This window comes from Hippichthys cyanospilos, chromosome 5 (genome assembly GCF_059441005.1).
Source record: "Hippichthys cyanospilos isolate Australia breed blue-spotted pipefish chromosome 5, RoL_Hcya_1.0, whole genome shotgun sequence".
Taxonomy (NCBI): domain Eukaryota; kingdom Metazoa; phylum Chordata; class Actinopteri; order Syngnathiformes; family Syngnathidae; genus Hippichthys; species Hippichthys cyanospilos.
The window spans coordinates 10,091,444-10,118,699 of NC_142373.1; the positions used below are offsets into that span (position 1 = coordinate 10,091,444).

The 27,256-nt window shown below is 40.8% G+C and overlaps 1 protein-coding gene across 3 annotated transcripts in view; it reads right to left on the bottom strand.

Moving 5' to 3' along the window:
* The window catches only part of LOC148423446 (uncharacterized), a 58,769-nt gene that overhangs the window by 12,993 nt on the left and 18,520 nt on the right, over positions 1–27,256 (bottom strand). For all 3 annotated transcript variants that reach the window (XM_088415925.1, XM_088415926.1, XM_088415927.1), the window contains 3 exons: positions 23,115–23,277; positions 18,061–18,140; positions 1,149–1,229 (listed from right to left, as the gene is read on the bottom strand). In XM_088415925.1, the coding sequence (XP_088272051.1) occupies positions 1,149–1,229; positions 18,061–18,105 (126 nt within the window). In that variant the 5' untranslated portion in view covers positions 18,106–18,140; positions 23,115–23,277. The remainder of the gene's footprint in view (positions 1–1,148; positions 1,230–18,060; positions 18,141–23,114; positions 23,278–27,256) is intronic.

Consider the following 27,256-nt stretch of genomic DNA (forward strand, 5'->3'; position numbering starts at 1 on the left):
CTCTCGCTTGGTATTTTTAATTGTTGTTTTTCATCACTAAACGATACCAAATAAACACCAGCAATGGGTGAGGAAACATAAGAGAAAAAAATGTTTTTAAATACACTTTTATCCAATATGAACTTTTATTTGATTAATCGACAGACGAATCGATTATGACAATATTGGATAATGACAGCTCTATTTGAGGATCATTAACGATCACAGGCGTTGACGACAAGCACCAAGTGGAGCAATCAAATTTTGCTATTGTTTTTTATAATTACCTTGAAAATACTTGAACTATTTCATTGGTAATATTGGCAATAGTTATTTTATATTATATGTATTTATTTTTCATTTTAGCTAGCCTAGCATGCTGTGTCAAATTTTCATTCTATTATACTGTATTCGGCAGGCCGCTTAAAAATAGATGGCGGGCCACAAACGGCCCCCGAGCCGCAGTTTGGACACCGCTAACCTTAACGCAATTCAAAACCTAAACTCTAAAAGCAAGTCTTGACCTCTCAAAAACTGAGCAAAGGCCTAAATGTCCTCACTATATCGGTAAAAAACTCCAAATGCTTCAAGCATAAGTGCAGGAACCAACACACACACACACACACACACACACACACACTTCTTCACAATCAGCTGTTTGTGTATTCTTTCTCGCCGACACACTGCGGCGGCAAGGCCTCATTCATTCTAATATAAACCCATTAAATGAATATGATGGGTCACTTTGTTTCGCATAGGACATTCAACTCTCCAGTGGTTTCTTTGATTAATTAGCAAGCTCGTAGACTCATTTAGTTTTTGAGGATTCAAGCCCATGCCGAGAGGGCTGGGGGAAAAAAAAAAAGGAAAAAAAGACTCTGCTGTCATAATTTTTCTCTCTATAGAGGTTTTCACACAAGAACAATAAAGCGAAAATGCCCAAGTTATAATTATACCTACGGATGACAGATGACAGTTAAAAACTTAATTTAGAGGAAAACCCTTTGACTGAGTTGTTGGGTAAGAAGAGGGATCCTTTCCTTTATAATGGTAATTACTCTGCCATTTATTATTCTATCAGCACATGCAATTAAAGGAGTGCACGGAGGACGCAGTTGATAGTAAAATGCGCTGACACGGAATACTAATGAAGCGCAGAACGTACGTACCTCCTCTTGACTCTTGTCTTGCTGGCCTACGGGCTGCTGCCGAAAGGTCGTGATTGTCCGCCCGCTTTGTTTTTCACCAGCCTGGTCAAAAAGAACGAAATAAACAAGGAAAGAAGCGGTTGGTCTTGGACTCTTTCTTATTGGCTGATGCGAGCATATCCATGAGAGGTTTTTAAACAATTTAGTATTCATTTAGTATTTCTTACAGCCCGTGTGTGGTTTGCATGTTCTCCCCAAGCCTGCACGACCTCGCTTTCCCACACTCCAAAAACATTCACGGCAGCTGTATTGGACACGCTAAATTGTCCAGAGGTGTGATTGGGTGGGTGAAGAGTTGTGTGCCCTGCGATTGGCCGGCAAGCAGTTCAGGGTGTCCCAAAGGCTACCGGGATAGGCGCCAGCAAGCTTGCGGCCCATGTGAGCATAAGCGGCCAGAGAAAATGTAAAATCTATCCCGTTAAACATGGTGTTGCGTTAATTTCATGGGATGATGCAGGACATCATTTTTGCGTTTTCCCAGCTTAATGGCTATTCCGCTTCATTTCTTTCTTTCGGTTTTACGACATTGAGTTGGGGGGATTTGAGCATACGCTTCACTCATCCGCATTGTCCATGCACTCATTCACGTCCATTCATCGTTCACTTGCCCTAAACGCCTTTGTGCTTCTCTTCTTTGTCTTTCAGTACACCTGACGCGGCACAGCAAACGCGGCGTTAACGCTCATTCTAATTGCGAACAATATAAGGGCGGTCGGGGGCAATTACGAGATTAGCCCCACTAGCTCCGGAGGCCGGGATCGGACGGGTCTGAAAGGAGAGCGGCCTCCGAATCCGTTTTCACACGACGTAAGTCTGGGGCGGGATTGATTGGAAAAGTGTCCCCGTCATTAAGTGTAATCCAAGTTTCCTGTTTAAATAGCCGAAGAATCGAAGCGGGCGGGGCGAGGGAGAGCGGGCGCCTCCGCGGCACGAGCGCTCCGATAAAAGTGCGACGGCGACCATGATTAGCCATCTGAACGACGTGACGGGAGAAGTTTGCTTTTCCAAACACGCTGAGAGCGAGACGGTTTTTGGGACGCGCATCCATGAAAGCCGGAGATCCGCTTTGTGAGTGGATGTTTGGACGTTATCCGGGCGCCGCCGATCCTCGCTATTAAAACGGGAAAAAATCCAATCGGAAATAATAGCGGATGCATTTGTCACTTTTGGCTGAACGCGGCAAGTGATTTGCGTAGCTCAGGTTCTCTACGGGCGGCCCGGATAATGATTCGCAAATCGCTCTCTCCGCACCAGTCGAGGGTTGTGATTTTTTTTGGAGTAGACCGTTGCGTAATTGGTGAAGACCTGACAAGAGAGGCCAGCCAAGTTAGCCATGTGACTAAGGGGCTCTCGCCGGCGGGCTGATGGACGATTTTAATAATGCGAAGCCCAGACGGATAGCGGCTGCGGCGGCAAATGAGCGCCGGGGTTCTTCTGGGTCCTTGCACTGAGTGACACGGGCGCGGGCGAACATGAAACAGCCCCTTACTTCAAGTGCGCAAGACAAAGCGGCGTCAATTAGACGGCGGAAGGCTTCGTCGACGGCGCTCCGAAAACCGCTTCTGTCGACTCCGTTGACGTCTGACTTGCGCCGCTCGGGCGTTTGTATTTATGTCTTTCCAATTATTTGTGGACCTGCGCGGCGCATAAACTGGGGACATCTTTATGTAAAACGTTTTTCGCTGTCATTGTTTGATTCAAATGTTTTTAGGAACAGGATTCGAGAGTTTATTGTCATACGCATGGTCACGCCATACAATGAAATTCTGTTTACTTAACTACGTTCCGTAATAGAGCAAATAATAAGGTAGGCAATAAGAGAAAACAAAAGAAAACATTAGTGAAGCCAACCAAAAAAAATCTCCATTTATCAAAACTGGCTTTGTGCCTTGCCCTTATATTTGCACAAAAGCTACTAGCAAATGAGACACAAATCCCTTAGGACAAGACGTCTCTCTCACGAGATTGAGTCCATTAGAATGAGACAAGACTTTGTCTAAAGTTGGAATAGAAAATATCTTCATTTATCAAAACAGGCTTTTCTAGTTTATTTAGCAGCAGGTGCGTTTCCAATATCCTTGCGCAAAATCAAAACCAAACTAGTAGGGATGGAAGGAAACAAAAATCCCATCTGACGAGATCCCTCTCGACAGTGAGTCCACGAGAACGAAAATAATGCCCGGTATAAATGTGGGGCTAAAAATAGAAACACAAACAGGAGGCGCTTTTGTTACAACCTCATTTTTTCAGCTGGAGCTGAGTTAGTTTAACAAAACACATGCTCAGATGGTTAAAAAAATAAATAAATAAATAAAATGAATAAACAAACAAATAAATAAATAATATACTCTTTGCATGCTTTTTTTTCCAACAAAAAAAGTGACATCAGACCCACAGGAAACACATCCGTCTTATCCTGTCATGTTCAAAAGTGATCAGTAGCAACGGCAACTGTGTCAGGATGTCAGCACTGATTTAACTCTATTCTTCATTGCGTGTCCAACACAGACACACGGAAGCCGACAGGAAGCGGATTCCTTTCATTTTTTACCTTTTAATCCATGAAATCGATTTTGGGATATTTTTACGAATATATACATGGTACTTTTCTACAAATTCGTGTTTGATTTCAAGTAAAACATTTCTCTCATTATAGATAAAATAAAATTTAAAAAAAGGGGGGCGCATAAGTGTGTCCTCAACGTCTTGTCAGTGCTTTCTTCATCTCGAATCATCTGGATTCAGCACTTTCCGACCTGGCTGCAACCCCCGCCCCACCGAGCAAATGAAGCCTGAAATTTTTATTCTTTTTTTAATGGAATTCCAACGGCCTTTGTCGCAAATCAAGTGGAAATTCTCGCATATCAAGTAGTGGGAAAAAAAAAAAATGTTAACCACGTTTTAATGTGATTAAGGGTGACAGCGACATTATTTCTGCTAATCATTCAGCAGCATGCGGGCTCAAACAACGCTTGGCAGACAAGCTCCGACTAACTTTCCTCGAATTCTCCCTCCCGCGCCAAGTCAGATGGCGAGATACTCATTTTCTACACGCTATGATTTGAAATCAGCACATATGGCAAATTGCTATCATGGAACTTTTGAAATGACCTCAAATTGGGAAAGGAGCAGAAAAAAAAAATTGCCACTGACAGACTGGGTGTGAATAGAGACGTCCCGCAGGGAGACACCCCCCAGGCTTGCTCTATTTGTCTTAAACCCAGAGGGGGTAGCATAATTCCCGTGTTTCCACATGCCTGGGGCTACCCCGTTGCTTTGTCGGAGCTTTGATCTGCTTAAATGGTTCAGGAGGAGGAAACAATAGGAGGTTCCGGAATACTAGCTGAGACAATGACCCGGGCCTGACCGCGTGCTTGTACGGGCTGCCTTTAATGGCGCCGCTTATGCCATTAAGCCTGCCAAAGGTGGGCCCTAACCTATGGTGTGGGAGCTTCTTTTGCGAGCGGCGGAATAGTCACCGAGTCAAAATCGCTCCCTCGGCGTTCAGAAAAAAAAAAAAGAAAAAAAAAATATATATATATATAATTAAAAAAACATTTTGAACATTTTTTTTTAATTTATACATTTTTGTTGTATTTTTTAAAAATGTCCTTAATATATCATCTTTTTATTTATAGAACATATGATGATTTTATTCAATTAGTCTCCATACTTTTGAGGATTTTCTCAGCATACTGTGTAGAAAAATCAAGGACACGTGGCCAACTTCAAAATCCATGGAGGAATTATATGTTTTATAGTTTTGTCTTTTTAAACATATGCATTTATATTTGGGATGGATGATACCAAATATGAGAATTGGGCCGATACCCGGCCTTTTTTCAAGGAAGTGGCCGTTTTTTTTTTTTTTCAACTGTTTTATTTACAATAATACGTTCTATGTAACTCGACTAAAAACAGTATAGTATTATGATGGATATTGTTTTGGGGGAATTTGAATCAAGCGGCAAGTAGCCGTTTTTAGTAAGGAAAGTAGCATTTTTTAAATATTGTTCCGCAGAGGATAAAGAATATATGACTTTGGCCATGTTGTGTTGTCTGTTTACATGTTTTGCTGCACCATTTGTGTTCAAATACCCATCAACTCGAGACATTTCTGTGCCATAAATTGTGTTTGTGGAATATGAACGAAGTAGCAAAATCCACACAATTTCATCCGACTCTGGGGGCGGCCATTTTGCCTCTGGCTGACAGGTGAAAATAACATTACCGTTACTCAGAGCTCTGGTAACAACCAATAACCGAACCCAGAAAACGGGTGAGCCATGACTGATGATTGCCTAAGCCCTGAGCAACTGTGATGCCACTTTCAGACAACAGCCAAGGGCAAAATGGCCGCCTCTAGTGACAGATGATAATGGGCGGATTTTCATATTCCACAAACACAAATGGTGCAGCAACACATGTACACTGACAATACAATAATGCCCAAAGTCATATATTCTTTATCCTCTACAGAACAATATTATAAAATGCTAGATTCCTTAAAAAAAAATACATTATAGCTATTTTGAAAAACCTGCCGCAGATGATACTTGCAGGCCGAGCATCTTTCCAGGGGTAGAATGTTACTTTAACAACAACCCCATCCCCCAGTCCTTTTCCTCTTTGCTTTTTCTGGTAAAAGAGACCAAGAGCTTGAGGTGTGAGCTCACGTCGGGCTTTTGAGGCCAGGAAGTCACGGAGGAAGGGGGCCCTGTGGGAAGCGTTTCATCCTCCCAGTTGCGAGCTCCCGAGCGAGGAGCGCGCAGACACCCGGGGCCAAGTCTTGATGGAAATGCATCATACGCCACTTTCTCCCGAGGAGATCTGACACTCTGGGGCCGCATTAGCGGCAATATTGTCAAGCGCTTTTGGCCTACAAAGGCACGGAGGAAACGCATCTCAATGCACGCACAATGGGGGCAGCTTTAATTAAGAGTGGCGTCTCACATCACAGCAAAACGTTGGGAAGGTTCTATTTCTTGAAACAACTCTCAGATCTTTGATTCCAGACGCCGTGGGGATTTCGGAGGGATATTTGGTCACTTTTAATATTGGTAAAGAATGCACTATTTTGCAGGTCGCGCTCCAGGTTTTTCATGTTTTAATCTCACTTTCTTGTACGACATATTAAATGCATTGCAACTCCGGTTTTGACCACCAGATGGCGGTGCACTTATTGAGTTTTAAATGGGGTCAATTTGGACGAAGAAGAAAAAAACAAGTGGTGAATTTCAGCATGGCCTTCTTTTTTTTGTTAAAAATGACTACATTATATTTATATGTGCAGATGAATATAACATCACCGTTACTCAGAGCTCTGGTTTCCTTTGTTTATTTCTGGTTTTTCATGTACACCTCACGCAATCCCTTTTTAGCGAATGCATTAACAACCATTTGTATTTGCCATATTGATTTATCCTATTTTGGGGCACAGTTTATTGACTTTAACGCATTTCTAATTCCAGTTTTAGATTTACCTGAGTGTAGTCCTGCTTTGACTACAACATCCATATCTCCCTCCTTGTATTGCTTTTTTTTTCAATTAGTTATGCTAGGTAAGAGCTCAAATAGAAAGTTAATTTGAAAAACAAAAAAAGCTAACAAACATACTATTAATAGGGCAAATGAATTTAAATACCTTAACATTTCATAAACCTGAAATTGCCCGATATCAGCGATAGGAGCAAAAGTTTTTATTGATATGGCCTCATAACAAAATCAAGCACTGCACAGCTATAATTTTCTATAATGCTACAAAAAGTTTATCTTCATTTTACAATGTATAGGTTAAGGCTTGTTTTTTTTTCTTTTTTGTACTTAAGTTTGTTATTTTATGGTACCGATTCATTGACTTTTCCCTGAACCACAAAACCATGGCGTGATTGTCAAAGAAAAAGCAGATGGCTGCTATTTTGAGAGGCTTCTCCTTAAAGCTATTATGGGAGCTGTGTACAAAATTCAAATGGATCTGAAATTCAAACTGTATCCCCGAATACTGTCGTACCTCAACCAAAATCCTTCTTCTTATCCACGCTGTCATTCACAGCAGTTGACTGGGCGAGAGAAAATAAAGGGCCCGGGCTCGAGCGGGGGGAGTCGTCAGAGTGTGACAATTGTGACAAGAGCAGGCAAAGTGTGTAGCGCCTGGAACACCACGCAGATTTCTACCCCCCCACCCCCCCCTTCCACTAAGATGACAGCTTAATGTCTACCACATGCAATATTTATTCCCATCGTGTGTCAGACTGTCTAGCTGTCCCAGGGAGTACAAAGGATGCCACTTATTAGAATAAAAGCTGAGGGAAAGTAATCAAGGACATACGTAACATCAGCCAATCATGCTCTCTTGTGAGCATGTCTTTTTTTTTCTTCTTGGCTCCCTGCATTCACAACAGCCAAATAATACTCCTGTGGCATCTCAAAATTTATTTCTCTTATTTCTGAAGCCTTAAGTGGGTTCACAAAGGCGATAAAAGGAATACCGTTAACCCGTGTTCACGGCGAGTGATATGTTTAAGTAGGACCATCGGTTATCATATGTGGGTACAATTATCCCAGGAGAGCCGTGCGCGCGCTTCAACGGGCCCGTGAAATATTAACAGGCTTTTTGCATGTATCAGCAGATCTAATATAATGCTTTTTAATGCTGTGACAGGAAGAGTGTGGTTGTCTTTTCAAATTAAGAGCAGATTAGAAAGAACAGGAAGCATGTATTGCATTCAGCTCGCTTTAATGTCATTTATAACCAGCTGTCCCCTAGTATATATATATATATATATATATATATATATATATATATATATATATATATATATATATATATATATATATGGCCTTTCCTATGATGCCTCATGCGTTTGGGTGGGACAAAATTGACTTTGCTATCTTCCAAAATGGACACAACAGTGGTTAAATATCCAGGGTGTCAGGAGGGATATTGACCTATAATTCACTTTTATTTATTTATTGTTTGTTTATTTACTCTCTAAAAACAGTTTGTTTGAAAATAAACCAAGTGTGGATCAAAAAAGGATTAACGTTGGGGTCAATTTGACCCAAAAATGGTTCGTTTATCCTATTTGCAATATACGCAATCGCGTTCTCTTTACTGGGGGGACTTTGCAAAAATAATTGAAAAGGACGTAAAATGAATCCGCAATTAAACTTCACCGAAGGCATGAAACTCTAAACTCAGACTTCTTAACTATAAAAACTGCTTCAAAAACTGGAAAATTTGCTGCGGTGCTACCAAGCAACCACAAAATAATGAGGAGTCACTGTAGCTGGAAACGACAAATCATGAAGCAAACGTCTTTTTTTTTTAAACTATTCAACAAAGTTCTTTTCCTCCAAATGTGTGAAAATTTTGTCCTCATAAAGCATGGAGACGTGAGCACTTTTAGTAGAGAGCCACGCGGGATCATCACAGGACAAACTGTTGATCTGCCGTCTCATTAGCCGGCGAGCTGGCACCAGGACTTGAACCGGCACGGCACCGAAAGGAGACAACACGAGACCGGTCCTTTCATTAACGAGAACGAGGGACGGTCGACAAGATGCCCGGCCGGACCGCGAGGACTTTATGATGATGGCCATCTGTTTCTGGTTTAGCGCACGGCCTCTTGTGTTGTTATTGAAACGACTTGCTGAAGGGATCCATTAGGACTGACTCAGGCCTGTTGCGTGTGCGTCTTAGCTTGGGAAAGTGTTTTGTTAGAATATCACACTGCGCAAACAGAGCCCGCATGACATGTGCTACAAGCTAGATGCTGGTAGAAAAGGATCCAGAAGACATGTAGCAAAGAAAAGAATGTGTTGATGTTTGAAGACAACGCACGCGACACGCCCGGTAAATTTAGGTCTTTGACGTCCATAGCCGTTAATGGCGGTGAATGAGTTAAATGTTCCTCCACAAAATGTCAAAATACTGCAGGTTAGGGCTGCACAATTAATCGAATTTTAATCGCGATCAATATATTGGCCGCCACGATTAATTAAGCTGATCCTTGGCGATATTAACATTTAAAAAGCCGGCTACACTACATGTCAAATCATGCACTTTGTCATACTGCCACCAGGGGGCAATGTTTCCCACATCTTTGTATGATAAAATACGCTGCTTTTATTCACCCGGATATATTATTTACCAGTGTGAAATGGCATTGTTTCTTACCTGATTCCTAATATATACAGTGCTAGCTGTAATTGAGATCCATTTTGAAAAATCTGATCGGCAAAAAATTGGAATAAATTCCGTTTGACTTATTGCTTAAAAAAAGGCCAATAAATAGACACGTTGATCCAACATGATGAATAATGGTGATTTCAATCGTGATTATTATTTTGGACATAAATGTGCAGCCCTACTGCAGATATTGCATTATTATATTTGGATTTTTTGTTCTTAAAGGAGGTAAATAATAAATAATATTAGTAATATTCATAATATTGTGTTTGTGCAGGAATATGAATCATGCAGTAAAATCTACTTGTTTTTTTTATGCATTACTTGTTTTTTTTCATCCATCTCAGGGGGCGGCCATTTTGCCCTATGCTGTCAATTGAAGAATGACATCCATCACAGTTCAGGACTCAAGTACCGTCCAATTACAACTCAGCTTGTGAATGTCACGTGACCAAAGAGGTTAGACGTGATTGGTTGCTGAGCAATTGCGTAATCACGATAATAATCTCAATATATTTTAACTCAGCAGGAATTGCACTCTGCTCGCATGTGAATGTCTACACTCTGGAATGAATAAAAAAGTATTTAAACGCGAATAACAGAATATTGTCAGATGTGTTTAAACATTTGGTTTGCCAGTGGCCGCGGGAAGTTGTGTTCAATGTGTGTGAACCACTGTGATCTTGCGGTCCATTTACTCCCCGTTTGCAACGTTTTGTCTTACTGCTTTCGATTGTTCCTATGTGCTTTGTACACACACAAACAAAGAAATGCCGTCTGTTTTCTTTCTCTATATCCTCCTCAGAGCCGGCCTATCCATTTGCGTCCACTGCATGTCCATTTTGTCACAGCAAGACAGCAAAATGAATTGCATCCCACCCAAAAACATGAGACATCATCAGAAAGGCAAATATGTCCTCTATTGAGCACATGAGGTCTTGCTAGGATAGCTCCAATGAGTCAAAAGATAGACACCAAAAAATAAATGTCCACAACAGTGGACACAAATCAATAGGCTGGCTATCAGGGGAATGCAGAAGATAAAGAGTATATACCTGAGAGTATTTTTTATTATCTGTTTACATGTGTTGCACCACCATTTGTGTTCAAATGATTAAAGGGCTGATGCAGCTACAACAATGTCAATTGCTGCATGTCTATGGCATTTTACATTGTTAGCATTAAGCTAAGTGGACAATGCAAGATATCTACACTTTTCTATTTTGTATGTGAAATAATCTATCATTTTTAAGGATAATATAAGATGAATTTGAATGAAAATAGTCTATAGGAATTATGATATTAGGTGTAAATATGATAAAGTACACTCTGAACACAGCTAGATTAAAAATAACCCAATTATGGGTCAAACAAAGGACAGACCCAAGATTGGAGTCAAATTGACCCAACTTTCAGGTTTCATACTAAACAAAAACATTTTGGATGTCCTCTTGTACAAAATGACATTTTTAAACAGGGTTGTGTTCAACCAAACTGTGTTTAGAGTATAAACAAAAAACAAACAAAAAAATTGTGTACTTTATATTCAACATTAGGTCAAATATATATATATATATATATATATATATATATATATATATATATATATATATTAGTAGTTGAATTTAATGTTATCCAGTGCAGGTGTACCTGATGTTAAGTGTTTATTGCCAGCTGAGGTGCTTTGAATAGTTTGTTCTATGAAAGCAGATGGAGGCCGGGAAACAACAAAACAACGGCGATGAAGGCAAACACGATGAGACACACGTTGCGCCCGTTAATGTTCATAGGAACGTTTTATGCGCACTGATAGGTAGTCAGTCAATAAACGCGAATCGGGGGCCATACTGTACACAGTGCACAATATGTCCAACCTCCCTCATGTATTGACGTACCCTGCGGGAGACGCAAGACTGCAGAGACATTTACAGACAAGTCAGGCTCTCAGGATTTGTTAAAGGTCAACTCGTCAACTTAAAAGGCGCCAATTTACTTTAATGCACATGGTTTGGGAATAGAAGGGAAAAAAAGGGGGCTGTACAAGAAGGACGACTATAACGGCGCATCTTTCTATTCTGTCGCTCTTTTTTAAAATATAAAAATACGAGTATATCCTCCAGTGAGTCAGCCTATTGGTTTGTGTCCTCTCTAGTGGATATTTATTTTTGGACTATGTCTTTTGACTCATTGGAGCTATGCTCCAAAGTCCTAGTGTCTTAGTGTAATGATTTCTTATGTGTTTGGATGGGATGCAGTTTGCTTTGCTGTCTTGCTGAGACAAAATGGACTCAACAGTGGACACAAATGAATAGGCTCAAGCTGACACAGTACAGAAGTAAAAAAAAGTCTTAAGAAAATGTTTTTTAAGATCCCTTTGTATATCAGTGAACGCCTGACAAGCGCAAAGATAGTAGATTATTTAGCTAATTCACTTCTAATGTAATGAGAATAAGTACATAATTGCTTTGGGTAAGTAGGTACTTAAGTATTTGATTACTTCGGGTAAGTCAGTGCTAAAGTAATCAATTACTTTCGATAATTTAGCATTAAAGTATCAACTTATCGTAATACTTAACTACGTAAAGCAATGAACTCCTATAACTAATATCCATAAATAATCAACTACTTTAAATTAAATTAAATAAATTAAATTTACATTAAATTAAAACATCCAAAAAACCGAACCAAAACTTCTTTGCCGGCAACCGAGTCGACCTCTCAATTTTTTCAAATCTCTTGACAGCTGCATTCCCAAACGGAACCCCGAGGAGAGGGAGGGGCTTCCCTCTCCCGACAAAGACGTCGACGCCTTGTAAAATAAACGATATCCGCGCCGATGAGTGAAAACACGCAGCCGCATCACCGGCGACGCTTTCATGAGCCTCTGGCGCAAACAAACGCGGCTATAGGAAACGTCTGCGGACCGAGGAGAAGAAAGCCTTTGGAGAGACTCTTGTAGATGCCATTCGCTATCACGCAATGCCTCTCAGTCATAAACGCATGACAAATGCTGCCTTAATCATTTTTTACGAGCGGGGATGTGCAGGGGCAGCGCGGGGCCGGAGGGAGCGATGGGGGAGGTGGGGGTCGGGGAGCGGCGGGCGGGGCGGGGCGGGGCGGGGCGGGCCCCCGTCGCACAGACGAGAGGCCCGTGTGCTAAAGTCTCCTCGGGAACATCGCTGGGCCGGCGCGCCTTTGATCTCCGCGCCGCAATTACGCCTGCGCCCAAATGAGCGCGGAGTCGCCTCGGAGACAAACTTCAAACGCGCACATGGATGCGTTGCGGTGCACACGCGCCGTATAGGATTGGAGCCATGTGCCCCTTCTCTTACGCTAAATGATGTACCGTCTCCAGCAGAGAACCTGGGGATAAAAGCCGGCCTCGCTCCTCGTCTGATCCTTCCCATTAATGGTGCTTTTCTAAAGCGAATACTGACGCATTCTTCTCTAAACAAGGGCGGCGTGCTATGTGGCTTCTGAACTCCAAGCGGTATGATCTCGGTCGAAAATGGGACATTTTCGGAACGCCTGGAGCTCTTATCTCTCGCGTGTGCACTGAGAGAAGCAAACATTGCCAAACCGACAAAACGCATTCAAAAATCAAATTCAATGGTATCTCTACGTATTCAATCAATTCATTCCAGAAGTCATTTTGCAATTTTTCGTAAGTAGGGGCGCATTTTGCACGTGAATAGCCTAATCCGTTCCAAGCCCCTCCAAAAATTCTCCTAAAGCCTTTACATTCATAAAAACGAAAGAAGGATTTTTACATATCTTCCATGAGTCTGGTCATTAATTCATTTTTAGATGTAAGGGTAAAGCAGGGTGGAAAATGGCCTGTATTTTACTTAAGTTGTGAGTAATTAGAGCTGCGCAATTAATCGAATTTGAATTGCGATCACAATATTGACTGCCACGATTAATTAAGATGATCCTCGGCGACACTACAAGTCAAATCAAGCACTTTGACATCCTACCACCAGGGAGCAATGTTTCCCACTGGCCCAATCTATTATTTACCAGTGTGAAATGGCGTTGAGCTTCTCATCTGATTCCTAATATATACAGTGCTAGCTGTCAATTGAAAATTTCATTTTGAATGCATTTTGAAAAATTCCATCGGCAAAAGATTGGATTAAATTCGGTTTGAAATGACCGAAAATAACAACCAAATAATCGTGTAAACTCCTTGTCTGAAAACACTTGTTTTAAGATAATCCTCAAATGTTTGACTTTTAAAATGACAGATTCTTCCAATTAAGTCAATACTGCCCAGCCCTAATTTTATCCATTTACAAAAAAAAACAATTGATTCCTCGAACAGAATGATTGCTTAATCTGCTGTCTAATGTCTTCACAAACTCTTCAAACAAGAAACTGCGCATTAAGTTGAAACGAACGCACAAACAACCAAATGAACCAATTACACAAAACGCCTTCACATTCAAACATTCCGCGAAAACGCCGTGAATGACGACCCTTATCGCCGCGGATAAAATTGCCTTATTCGCCTCATTCCGTGGATCGCTTTTCCCCCCCTTCAAACATTAAAGCTGAGATTGCAATTTGTCTAGCTGTTTGCTTTGAATAGTCTGTAACCATATCATCATCTCAACTGCGCTTGCGGGGTGAAGAAGAAGAAGAAGAAAAAAAAAAATCACACACGGGAGCTTGGCGACAGGCAAATGGCAGTCTGGCGTCTCGGCTGCCATTAGGGCTGAGAGCAAGCGTTTATTGTACAATTAGGGCCAGCCAGATCTACCTGTAATCATCTCCATACAGGTGTGAGCTCCTCTCTGGACAAGGGAAGTGACTCATCACTTGTCAAACATCAACACTTTGATGTCAACATTGTTCATGGTGGCGCCCTGGAGACCCTGCAGCACTATTCTGTTTGCCTGTTTAAAACCTTCTGATTTATTGCATCCCTCAGTGTTGGGCGAGAGAAAGAGAGCGAGAGAGAGGGAGAAAAAACATGCGCGCACACGCAAAACTCTTCCGACGGAGGCTAGCCATTGCACAAGGCATGAATCATTTGATTTACGACTTTTCTACCTCCTCCCTCTGTCTGACAGTCACACGGGATTTCGTGTCAGGAACGTTTGAACCGTCGCAGGTGAATGCCATACACAAAACTGACAATGCAATTGGAAAAGTGAAATTTCAGTGAGCTAATTTGAGGTTAGTACACTGATGCAATAGAAGAAGAAGAAAAAAACGGTGCAGTAGCGATACGGTGGCCAGTCATCCCGGTTTTGAGAATTGTGTCCCAAATCACAATGGATTTTGTCAGCTTAGTTGTTATGTCTCAATTTTACATAGGTCGTGTCCTGACATCCAGCGCTTTAACTCATTCAGTGCCAAAAGCGTCATTTTACAGTTTTTAAGAGGATAGCCCACAGGTGTCAAATAGGTAATAAGTGCCATATTTTCCGCACTTTAAGGCGCACCGGATTATAAGGCGCACCCTCAACCAATGACATATTTTAAAACATTTTCCATATATAAGGCGCACCCTCATCAACGAATCCCAATCTCAATACCGATCCATATATAAGGCGCACCTGATTATAAGGCGCACCATGGGCTTTTAAAAAAAAAAAAATCAGGCTCTTAGGTGCGCCTTATAGTGCGGAAAATACGGTAAATAAATCAATCCTGGGTGATTTTAAAATGCCTGAATGAATTTGAATGCACCTCATGTTACGTGCGCATGGCAAGACGTAAACAATCCCGTTAGCCGCTAGCCGCCAAAGCCTGGGACTTGTGCTGTAAACCTAAAATGATAGCATTATTACCTTTTTTAAAACTTAATTATCTTCTTTTGGGGGTCGGGGGGCTAAAATTATTGAGGGAGTGTCACCCTATTCATGTCACCCTCAGAAATCTGCATGTTAAAGTCTCTTTAAAGTGACGATTATTACAATTGACACTGCAGAGCAGTGCGTTGTTCATAATAACTCTGCCAAACCAAGGTTCAAACGTTCCTCAAATATTTTCATATGTCTAGCATATGCATACAAATTCCAGTATTTTTCAGCCACAACAATATATCCACTCAAAGTAAATAGTAAATTCCAGAGAGCCATCACAACAAGATGTGCTAACTTCAAGCTAGCTTGCGGGCTAAAAAGCTTCTTAAAGCTGTAGACTTGCAATCGAAAGACTTTAGGGTAAATTGCACATGTATTTAACATCTTTTTTTTTTAGCATATTAAACATTCTGTGACCTCAAGAATGTTTGGCGAACTCCAAAAGAAGAATCAAAGCTAGCTTAGCATGAGCCAAATGAGGTTCACGCAAGAAAAATATGGTAATGGTGCATTTGAGCAAACGTTTCTTTTATTCATCATATTTGTACAAAGTCTTTGTACTCTGTGGGGATTTCCGAGCTACCAAGTGCCACTTGTAAAGCATGCCACTGAGGCTGCAGTTGTGAGAAACATGTGGCAACAAAGCCAACTATGCGCAGTGAAACCATCTTCAATATAATAGTCCGTAGAAGAGTTTTTTTTTCCCCCCTCCTTGTGATTTACTGAGCATCACCAGATGGTATTAATGACTTTTTTGCTTTGAACATACTTATATTTGCTGTTTTGATATTTAGGGCCTTCACTCTCTTTGATATTGTATGGAATTGAGAAAATGTTGTTGGAAAATGGGGACCATATGCTCGATGTAGTGCTTAATGAAGTTTTGCGGGCTGTTTAGGGGTTGCAGGGCAGGATGTTGTGTTAGGGGTGCTAAGTGACACTGTCAGTACAATGGCCAGGTGCTAATCAATCCTGACGTTCAAATATTGTATAATAATTTCAAATTTAGCCGACAAAATCCCCATTCCCTGCCAGGATATGTTACAAATGAGTTGCCAAGGCGACGCATCTTACACTAGTGCAGTCTTAGGACAATTAAATCAAGACTCGCAGGAACGACATCCATCCTTACACAACATGGTGGCAGCGACGCATTTGAGGAAATGAAGAAAGTGATCAACGCGTAATAAAAGTTCAGTAAAAGCAATAAAAAAAGACGGATACTTGAATTATGCTTGCATGTCATGTTAATGTGTTTTGTGACTGGGAAGATGAAACCGAAAGGCTGCCTCCAGCTCATCCGCTTCGCATTTGTAGACGTCCAAAACTTGGGTGGCGTGCGACTGGCGGAATGATAGCGCCATGTGTCATTGCGCTTCAATGAAATTATGTCATTTTTGTCTTGTGTCGACTTGTCCAAGAACGAGGAAGTGTAAGTCTAAAGGCCACGAAGGACTCTAAACCTTATGGCAACGCTAACCCAGTAAGGTCTCAACTATTAACGCTGCCAACCATTTTGGAGTACTTCGACATTTTCGAGACCCACGGAATATTGTGTTCAATGATTATCCGCATCTGCGGATTGAAAAAAACAGACTTTCTTTAAGCAGGGAAAAAAAAAGGTTTCTCTGTTTCCGTTCTTTTGTATTCATCTTTAGAACTAAGGTATGTTGCACAAAATGCAACAGTTTTTTTCTTGGTGGACTCACAAACTGATTTCATATTGAAAACGGGGTTTCGACGCCATCTACTGGTGATTGTGCATCAGTAAAGTTGTTTCAGAGATTGAACTTTACACTGGAGTAGCATCAAACTCCCACGGTCCATCTCCGTTGTTTAACATAATTGATGGCAGTGAAAGAGTTAACAGACAAACTTTTTTTTTTTTAAATGGACCTTTATTGGCCTTTAAAAACTAAACAAAAAAGATATGTTTCAATTTATGCGACATGAACCCTTGAGTCAACTTTATATTAGGTGAACATTTAAGCTCTTTTGGACGATAAATGTTCCCCATTATAAAAGTGTTTAAACAGCTAAATTCATGTTTTTTGTTTGTTTTTTTGCAACACCCTAACCCTAACCCTATGAAAAACAAAATTGGCGAGTAACACTTGTCACTTGTAATGAACGAGTTGAAAAGAAAAAAAAAGACGAAACGTTCTAAACAAATTGAAAATGGACCCTTCATTGGTGTTTATCATAGGTGTGGAACTCCAGTCCTGGAGGGCCGGTATCCTGCAGGTTTCCTCTCCTCAACACCCCTGATTAAACTGATTAGCTCATTAGTCTGCACTGGGGGAGCTTGAAAATGATCCTAATCATTTCAATCAGGTGTGTTGAGGAGAAAAAACCTGCAGGATACCGGCCCTCCAGGACTGGAGTATAACACCTGTGGTCTTGATGAATAAAACGAATAAACAAACAAAGAAAAACAAAAAACAATACAGGTGACTTGAAATTTGTATCACTCAAACCTATACCGAAAAAGAAAAACGCTATATCTTCTGTTTTCTTCTATGTTTTAATAAAAAAAAAACTTTTTTGCAGGCCCGTTTTGCGGGCAAATGATGGACCGGCAAGAATTTGTAAAATGCCCACTTGCGGTGGTGACAAAGCCATAATGGAAGCGTGCCTAAAATAAACGTCCAAACAGATGATTACGGTTTGCTTGGGCTTGAAAAAAAAATGATTGACGATGACAGAAGTTAGCCCAGGGCGCTGACAAACAACGTACCAACAAAAATTTGGAAAATTCCCACCTCTGCTAATGACAACGCCGGTGTACAAAACCAGCTGAAGACCTTTTTAATATTTACAAAGAAGATAAGAAAATCTGGATTTCCCGAACGTGACATGAGCAGCTTACCTCTCTGGTTCCTTTGGCGATACGGCGCGAGTGGACGTGTTTCATCAAGTCGCCGTCCTCTTGAGTTTGCACATTCTTTCCTGTTTAGAGTTAAAAGAAACGAGCGTGAGCGAGAAGCCATTAAAGAAGATGAAAAGAATATAAACCCAGCAGGTTGCGTGGTAATCGTTTCCCCGATGCGCGGCATCCTAATGCTAAACAATGACCAATGACTGCGCTCACATTTGAAGCAGGATATCAGTTTGGTTTTTTAAATCCTGACAAATTCCCTCCAGGTTTTCGGGGACGACTGAAATAAGCAGGATCTAATTGGAAGCTGGTTACAGGTCCTTCCTCGGGCACTTTGCAGTACGTACCTAACCCGAGAAAATGTTTGTACTCGGTGGTGCCATTATTTATCGACTAATTAAGTAATGTATTTGTTTTTTTTTCTGCTTCTTTTCATCTGATTCATCAAAAATCTAGTTTTTACATTCCCAGTATAGCGGTTTACGACGTCCCCGCCTCACGTTTTTTTCACCCTATGACGTGGACCGCGACGTTTTTTGTCCCCTCTTTACACCATTTTTTTCGCCTTACGACACTTCAAAGATGGCAGTGCGAGTCGTACGTCCGTACATGCGTCACTGCTTACGTCACTAAGATGCTGGTCTGCTATTGGTCGGCGTCACTCGTTTCAAAATGGCGGAATGCTAAAGCTTTGTTCTAGTGTGAGTGATTACAATATTGTATTGTTTGTGTATTTTAGTGCTTAAGGCAAACTTGAATGGGTTAGCCAAGGGTCCCAAGATTGCTAGTGATGTTAAAGAGAGAAGATGATTTATATGGAAACAAAGCTGGAGAAAAAACAAAAAAATAGGATGGCTAGCCTAGGCTAGGCTACGTGGCTAATTTGGCCATAACAAGCTCATCACGTCGCTCAAAGGTAAATAAATCCTTTCCATATTTTTGATTTATCATGGTATTTAATTGTATGCATGAATATTACGTATATAAACACCACTTACTGTACTAGTTTGATACCAATTTTTAATTTGTGTGCAGAATACAATTTTGATGTTTTTACCTGGGGTTTTACACACATTAGCTATATAACATAGGAGACATCGCGACTCTTAATGTTCAAGACTCCCGAAAAATAAGACTCAGAGTTGAGTCTCCGGTCTTTAATGGGTTTGAGTGTAAAGTTTTTAAAATAGTGATTTAAATCTCTCATGGGTCCAAGATATGAGTCCCCATCTTTGGTAGCGAATACGTCATAATGTGGAGCTGCACAGCCTAAAAAAAAAAAAAATGAGATCACAGCATAGTGACTCTTAATGTTGAGTCGCGAAAAAGACTTTGAGTCAAGTCTCAAGATGGGTAAAAAGTCTCTCAAAAAGCTGATTTAAGTCTCTCTCGAGTCTCGAGTCCCCATCTTTGGTTGCGCGTAAGTCATAATATGAAGAGCTGTTTAAACATTTATGTCCGAATAATCCTTCGAGGGGAGCTGCAACTGCGATGTGACCCGTCGCAAAAAAATGAGCTTGACACGCCTGATATAGTGAATGGAGCGGTACTTGAGAGCACAGTCAAGACTGGTTCTTGACAGGATGTGGAGGCGGAAGAGGGTGGAGAATGGGAGGGCACCGGCTAGGAAAAGTTGTAATAAAGAAATGGAGCCCATTATTGTTGATTCGGCCGGGCAGAAATTAGCCAAACGCATTCTTATTGTTCCCGTCAACTTGACCTGCCTCTTCATATGAAACCCCCCCCACCCTCAAAACACTCCCCTTGCCTCCTTTTCCCCCCCCGAACCCTTAGCGCACTTCACAATCACACTGGCTTTTGAAAGAACCGAGGGCAAAAAAAAAAAAAAAAAAAAAAAAACCCTTGCCAGAGCCTCAATTACACAATGGCAGCAAAAAGCTCCACACGCTGACCCCCAGCCAGCTGCATTCACTCTGGCCACATCTCTCTCCGCAGGAATTCTAAAGGCCTTTTAGTCAGGCAGCCAGAGTGCAGCCAGCGGGAGAGGCGCACGGGAAGAGGCGAGCGCACACACTCCGCCCGCCCGCCCGCCCGCCCGGCCCAAGTCTTCACAGAGAGATTAATCATGTGTGAAATGGAAACAGCAAAACGGCGGCTGACACGGCCTGAACTCGCTCCAGGTTTCCCTCATCAGCTCGGGTCCGCCGCGCCGCGCTCCCCTAACAGGCAGGTGTTAATAAAAGGCGTGCGGGTCCGCGGGGGTCAAACGCATGCGGACGGCGAGGCCGAGCGCCGCCGGTGGGCTGCTTTGCCTTTATTGTTGTTTGCGAGACCGTTCGTGTGGACAAAAGTCATGGAGATTTGCTCCCGCAAACGACACTGCGGCATTGTTAGCGAATCTTGCTAACAAAGAACAAACGGGGAACGGTATGGCGCCAGGGCATCACCAGTTTGTTGCTAATGACTTTTTTCATCTTGAAAAATGATGATTATTATTATTATTACGAATACTATTAAGATGGGCAATGCCTTAAAATCTAAACAGCATTTAAGGCGCTTGAAGCACCTAAAACATACTAAAAGGTTTATTACACACACACACATATATATCTATATCTATATATTTATAAGTATTTCTATATATCTATATCTATATATACTGTGTATATATATATATATATATATATATATATATATATATATATATATATATATATATATATATATATATACTGTATATATACATATATATACATATATATATATACATATATATACATATATATATATATATATATATATATATATATATATATATATATATATATATATATGAGGTGAAACAATCAAAAATTACTCTTTCAAATTAATCGATTATCATTTTTATATTTGTTTATAGATTATGTTTAATCAAATATTGACCAAATCCTCAGCGTTTCAATCTCTAGGCAGTCAATATTGTCAGATTTCGGTTGTCATCCATAAAAGCGGATTTAATTATCTTTGTGTTGAATCAAAATGAAACATTTGGAAACATCTGCTTTTAATTTGGAAAACAGTGATCAATTTTTGGCCCATGGTAAAAACGACAGCGAATATTGAAATAAAATGTTTTGTTGTTTTTTTTTTTTTTTAATGAAAGGATTGTTTTGCAATAAAGCAGACCCAACCCTAATATATATGTATACATATATGCCTACATACATGCACAGGCATATATACATATATGTAGAGAGAGAGAGAAAGAGAGAGAGAGACACAAACACAAGCATATACACGTTTCTACATGTATACATTTATAGTTCACACATTGCAACGGGATGAGAATAGGCTAGAACTCGAATGGGTTTAACGTCATCGTAGGCAGAACTGTCAACGGTTTCTTTTTTCCTCAAGATGAGAAATAAACATGCGCTTAATGGCGACATAAACATGCAAATAAAGGACCGGCGGCAGCTGAGCGAGGCCCACGCAGCCGGCCGAGGGGGGGGTGGGGGGGGGGACAATCAGGGCGCGTCCCTCCCGTCTTAAAAGCCCGGCACAGCCTTTGATAAGGGCCATTCTTCCTGGCCATCTAAAGAGGTCTTCCATAGATTTGACTTGCCTCGCACAACCTTTGACGAGTAATGTAGATCATTTTTATTCATTGCCAAAAATTGTCAGCAATTATGTGCGCAAAGCGGCCACCTGCCTTGGCTGAATGGCTCCAGTTAGTGGGGCTGCGCCGATCGCGGGGCGGGAGCGCCGTGGCGGGGGTGGGCCGTGCAGCAGGTGAAATAGCCCCTCTCGTTAGTGTAATGAGTGGTCCGAGCCTTACGGTGGCGGGGGCACGTCGCTCCCAGTAAAAGGCCACATCCCCCTCCTTAAGGGCGTCGTGGGACATTTACAGGCAAATCGCCGCATCTTATCAACGCATGCTCACATATTGCGTATTTGACATTTTGGCCTTTGAAATGTCTTTTTTTTTCAATACAGTCATATCTTGACTTATTCATCTACCGCAACCTATAAGCTGTATATAAGCTATATATGAGCCGCCGCAGCAAAAACTGAGCAAAAAAAAACGAAAAAAAACATCGTTATCACCGATAAGACGCACCGAACTATAAACCACAAGTCGGCACTTCCGATATTTATGCAAAAAGATGGTATATGGTCCTATCTTCAATAGATTGAATATGCCGGCATGTTTAGCAACGTTATTACACATTTCATGTGGCAAACCTTTATACAATATCTTACTCAACGTACATATCTTTTATATATTTTCAAACTCTTTTTGAGCACAACTATTCATTCATGTCTTTTCAGTTCTATTTCAGAGTTGTTACATAAATTGAAACGTTGAACAAATACACACGTTTGATTTACTGGGCGAGTGCCCCCTGGTGGCCGGTTGAAAAAAAACTGCAGATAAGCCGCACTGGGTTATAAACAAGAGGACTCAATTAATAAGAAAAAAGACGTGGTTTATCATCTGAAATTTACGGTAATTTTTTTCACCAACGCCTTAAATTTAATACTTATTTAGTTATTAGTCTGAAAAATAACTGGCATTGAATGAATTAACTCCAGTTCATTTTAGACCCTCCTTTTCACTAATGTTTTGAAAACAAATCTGTAAATCTCGGTGGTTTATTAAGAAGATTCTCTGTGGTGGCTCAAAATGAAATTTATTTTCACTTTTGCAGGCTGCTTCTGCATTCAACAAATATGGCGCGACGTAGACGGACGAATCACCTGCTGTCGGCTGCGCGTTCAGTGACGGCAGTATTACTTTAGATGAAAAAGAGCGTGTGTGGAAACACTTTCATTAGGCTACAGGGCTGACCCCGGGTCGGCCACTGAATAAGTAACTCTCTATTAATGATTTCTACAGCGGCACACTCCTGACCCCTGATCGCTTTCAATCTCAGAAAGGGAGAAAATGGCGAAGGGGGGGCGGAGGAGGGGCGAGACCTATTGCGTGGAGATTAAGAAAAACACACTTTTTTTTTTTTCTTTTGCCATGTGTGGGAGGGTGATTATTTGTGCCGCGGCGCAGGGAGGGAGGGGGAGCAAAGAGCCTGCTGAGACCGACTCACATATTCCGCTCGTGTCTCTAATGGCCGTCTTTCCCAGCTTGTCAATAATAAGGACGCTCGGCGTCCTCGTCCTTCAGTCTGGGCTCCTCGTGGATGATCTCCATGTCCCTCGCGGGGTCCGCGCTCCCCTCACTATTGATGATATCCTCGTCGCCAAATACACCTGCAGCGCAAGGACACACAACAGCACTTCAGTATCGATTTTTTTTCCTTACCTGGAACAGCAGGAAGGAGTCAAATCGGTAAAAATAGAATCAATGGGTTTTTAGCCGTGATTCCTCATCATAAAAGCTTGTGTGACAAATAATACAAAAAAGTGGAAAGGATTTATGGACTTACAAAAATAAAATACTTGATGACATCAAATTCGGCAGTGTGATTGTTAGCATCTTTGCTTTGCAATTCTGAGGTTTGAAATAAATGCCTTTTTTAAACAAATGTCAAACAAATGTCGTTTTTAAGTCATTTGAGGATGATTTGAAACAAATTGAGCTATTTGAACTACAATTTCTAACATTAACAAAAGAAAAAAGCAATTTAAATCAACTTTCAACAAATGTTCATTATTTTTTTACAGCATTTGTACGGGTTACAGCTTAGTCTGAAAATGAAAAAAATAACTAAGTGCATCAATGTGCCTGTAACTAAAAAAAACAAAACAATTCTTATTTTACTGCAATTACAATATTGACATCTTTGGGATTGATAAGTACATAAACAACAAATAATAATAGTTGAAATACTCATTTTCAAGCGATGCGTCCTCCATTATCACACAAATTCCGCTGCGCAAGGCCAGAGTCAAGATTCAAACCGAAGTGTGCAACAGACGAGCTAACAACTAGCTTAGCGTGTCGTACTTTCCTAAACATGTTTATAAATCAATCAACAAGAACCGGCGCTGTCATAAAATGAAGGCCATCTCATTCAACATGGAAGTCCAAGCCAGCTGAAGGATTCAAGCAAGCGTGTCTGGTATGCTCGGCGTGTGCGCCGCGATGTCTGTTTCGGTTGCGTATAAAAATAGTGTTGACAGACAGGTGAGGTCCTGACGGAAAGCGGCGTCACTTCTATGATTGGCTCATTAAAGAGCTGTCACACCACTGACGAATATGCCGGAACATCCAAGCGCGCTTCCAATATTGGTGACTCACAGTTGTGTCACAAACACCCCACAAAAGACTCAGGTCGGTATAATGCGTACCGTGTAAAAGTATCATCGGCATTATTGCAAAAAACTCATTTCCTTTTCATTTTCTAGTGTTGTGCGTGATTATTTTAGGTTAGCCTAATTCCTGAATGGTGTCTTCCGCACAGTGGCGGAACGTTAACAAATTGTACTGTAAACACTGACAAATGTAAATGTTTAATCCCTAACTTTAGAAAATGAGTCTTTAAAAAGATTAACGAAGTTTTCGTTGACTGCGCAGAAGCCACACAACAACTGTCACTTGTCAATCAAATAACACTGCGAGAACCTCGAACATTAGAACCCACTACAAGCAGAATCTGTTTATACAGTCATAACTACAAGTTTTATCCATAAAATATATTTATCTACTGTGGTTGGGCTATATACATACATGTCAAATATATACTGTATATGTTTGTGGTGTAGCCTTAGCTAGCTAGCTAATAAGCTTGTTCAAGATATAAGCTAATAAGCGTAGGTAATAAGCTCAACTAGCTAGCTAAAGAGGAATTTAGCTAGCGAGCTAAAGGGGCATTTAGCTAGCTAGCTAATTACCTTTGTTGTGGGGGATGGCGTGACTCATTCCAGGCACGCAAATGCATCACTGGATGTTGTTTTATATATACCCATGGTGGCCAAATTTTCAAAAATGAAAAACAGAGGTCACTAAAATTTTGTTGAAAATAAAATGTGAAAATATTTGCCAGGAACTACCGTAATTACTAGTCAATAAGGCGAGTGGTGGTTGTTTTTTTATTCTTCGTCTTATTATTATTAGATATTATAATAGCTAATGCTAGCTTTTGCTGATCCGTCATTTGTCAGCAAAATGGGTATGATCCGTCAGTGATTTTTTTTTTAAGTTTTCTCATAATTTAAGTGTAAAATGGGCATCCTTCATTCTGGAAAACTGCCCACCTCTGGCAATTAAAAAATATTTACAGCACGCAGGATCTTTTCAGGTATCTAAATTTACTGCCTTATTTATTTTCCAGGCAACTTTTTACTTCTACTCGCTACATTTGGAAACATCTATAATTTCTATTTCTTAGTTGATCAAAACGGCTCTTAAAGTCAAGCAGTGTTCAGATTTTCATCGATTAAGATCTTGCGGTTTCATGAGCTGGAAAAAACAGGGAGCGCAAGAACATGAAAGATGATGAAGCGGAAACCATTAATGACAGCTACAGATTCCAAGATGGAACCATACTGTATCATCCTTTCAATTGTTTGATGTTGTCAGCTCTAAAAATGATTTGCAGTGAAAGCTCTGTGTCTTATGTGAGACTAAAAACCCACAAGATTCTCGCGTTGGAAAACTGATCTGACTAATAAGGATGGGACGAGGTCTCACAAGATGAGATTTTTGGCGCGCAAAACTGCCAAACGTGGTGAAGGGGTAATGCAACACTTTAAATGAAACCTTATCATACCAAATAAAGAGCGTTTTGTATCACTTTTATTTTGAAGGTCTTCCCGGAAGCACGTCGCAATGATGGTGACAACTATTTCTATAGTAGTGTGCAAATGGTTCATAGCGCCAATTGCTAATTTGGGGCACCAAAAAAAAAAAAAAAAAAAAAAAGGAAAACAGCGTTTAGCATAGCATCTAGCATAAATTAGCAGCTAGCTAGCAGCGCCCCTAAATCAAAGCTGCACACTTTGATGCTGAAATCCTGACACGTTTGCAGTTGCTACTGATCACTTTTGAACATACCAGGCTGAGGCAAATTTGTCTTCTGTGGGTCTACCATCATTTACATTGATAAAAAAAAAATATGCAGAGAGGGCTGTCTAAAATCTCAGTTTGTTAAAAAAAAAATATCGAACCATTATCAAGTTTGGTTATTTGCTATGAAGTGGAAGATATTTCTTTGTTTGTTTTGCTTGTTATTTGTTTTTGTAATAGCTAGCTAAAAAAACAGAACATACTTGCGTTGAAAAAAAGACTAATTTTGTTTAGTTTTTATGGTGAGCTTAGCATTTTTTGTAACTCAGTTCACAATATTAGCAAGATTCATTAGCGAGATTTGGGAACAAACTTACTCAATTACTTAGTCTAATCAGCTTGTTTTGCTTGTATAGTGAAGCGTATTCCTTACTTACACACGAACAGTATCGGTATTTGAAGAAAATTATGAATACTTTTGCAACCTCTGACAGATTACAATCGCTAAAAGCCACAAGAAACTTTGATTGCTACTCTGTTAGCTAATTTAGCATTTTTTGTTCATCAGGTAACAGTATTAGCAAGATTTGACAACTGCTTGTTTAGTGAAAAGTATCCTTTTCCGACAGCAGTACAGTACCTGTACTTAAGAAAAAAAAACCTTTTGCCACCTGACTTTGTTGGTAAGACTTAGCCACAGGTATGTTAGCGCGTCAACACCGGCAACAACACCGAATTGGCGAGATTCGTCGCATGACGCAGACGAACAATAATAATCCTCCCCTCGAATGCACGTGAGCTTGTTCTGATTAATTGTTTTCCTCGAACTATCTTGTAAGCTAGCGTCGCCGATGCACATGTGACCGAACGGCGGAGCGTAGCACCAGCCGCCGCGGATTTGAACGCAAGCTGTCATTGCGCGCGTTGTGCTCGTGCCCAAATGAACTTACTCAATTACTTTGTCTAATCAGCTTGTTTTGGTTGCTCTGCTCTTGCGGAGGTACTCCACAGTATAAACAGTTCACTTAGGCTCAACAGAAAGGGGCTAATCAGTGGAATTATTGCTTTGCCGCGACAATTTACCAGCTCCCTCTTTAGCATTGATTGCAATGAAAATTTGCGATTGTGTTTGCACCAACTTGGGAAATATACTGCAACGTAATCATTTTGTTTGCCGCGAGAATATACGAGCACCAGCAGCAATCCCGATGTAGTTTTGATACCCTGCCGTGCAAATTTTGCCCAGCGTTGTTTTTGCTTCCAAATTAAATCCTCCGTGAT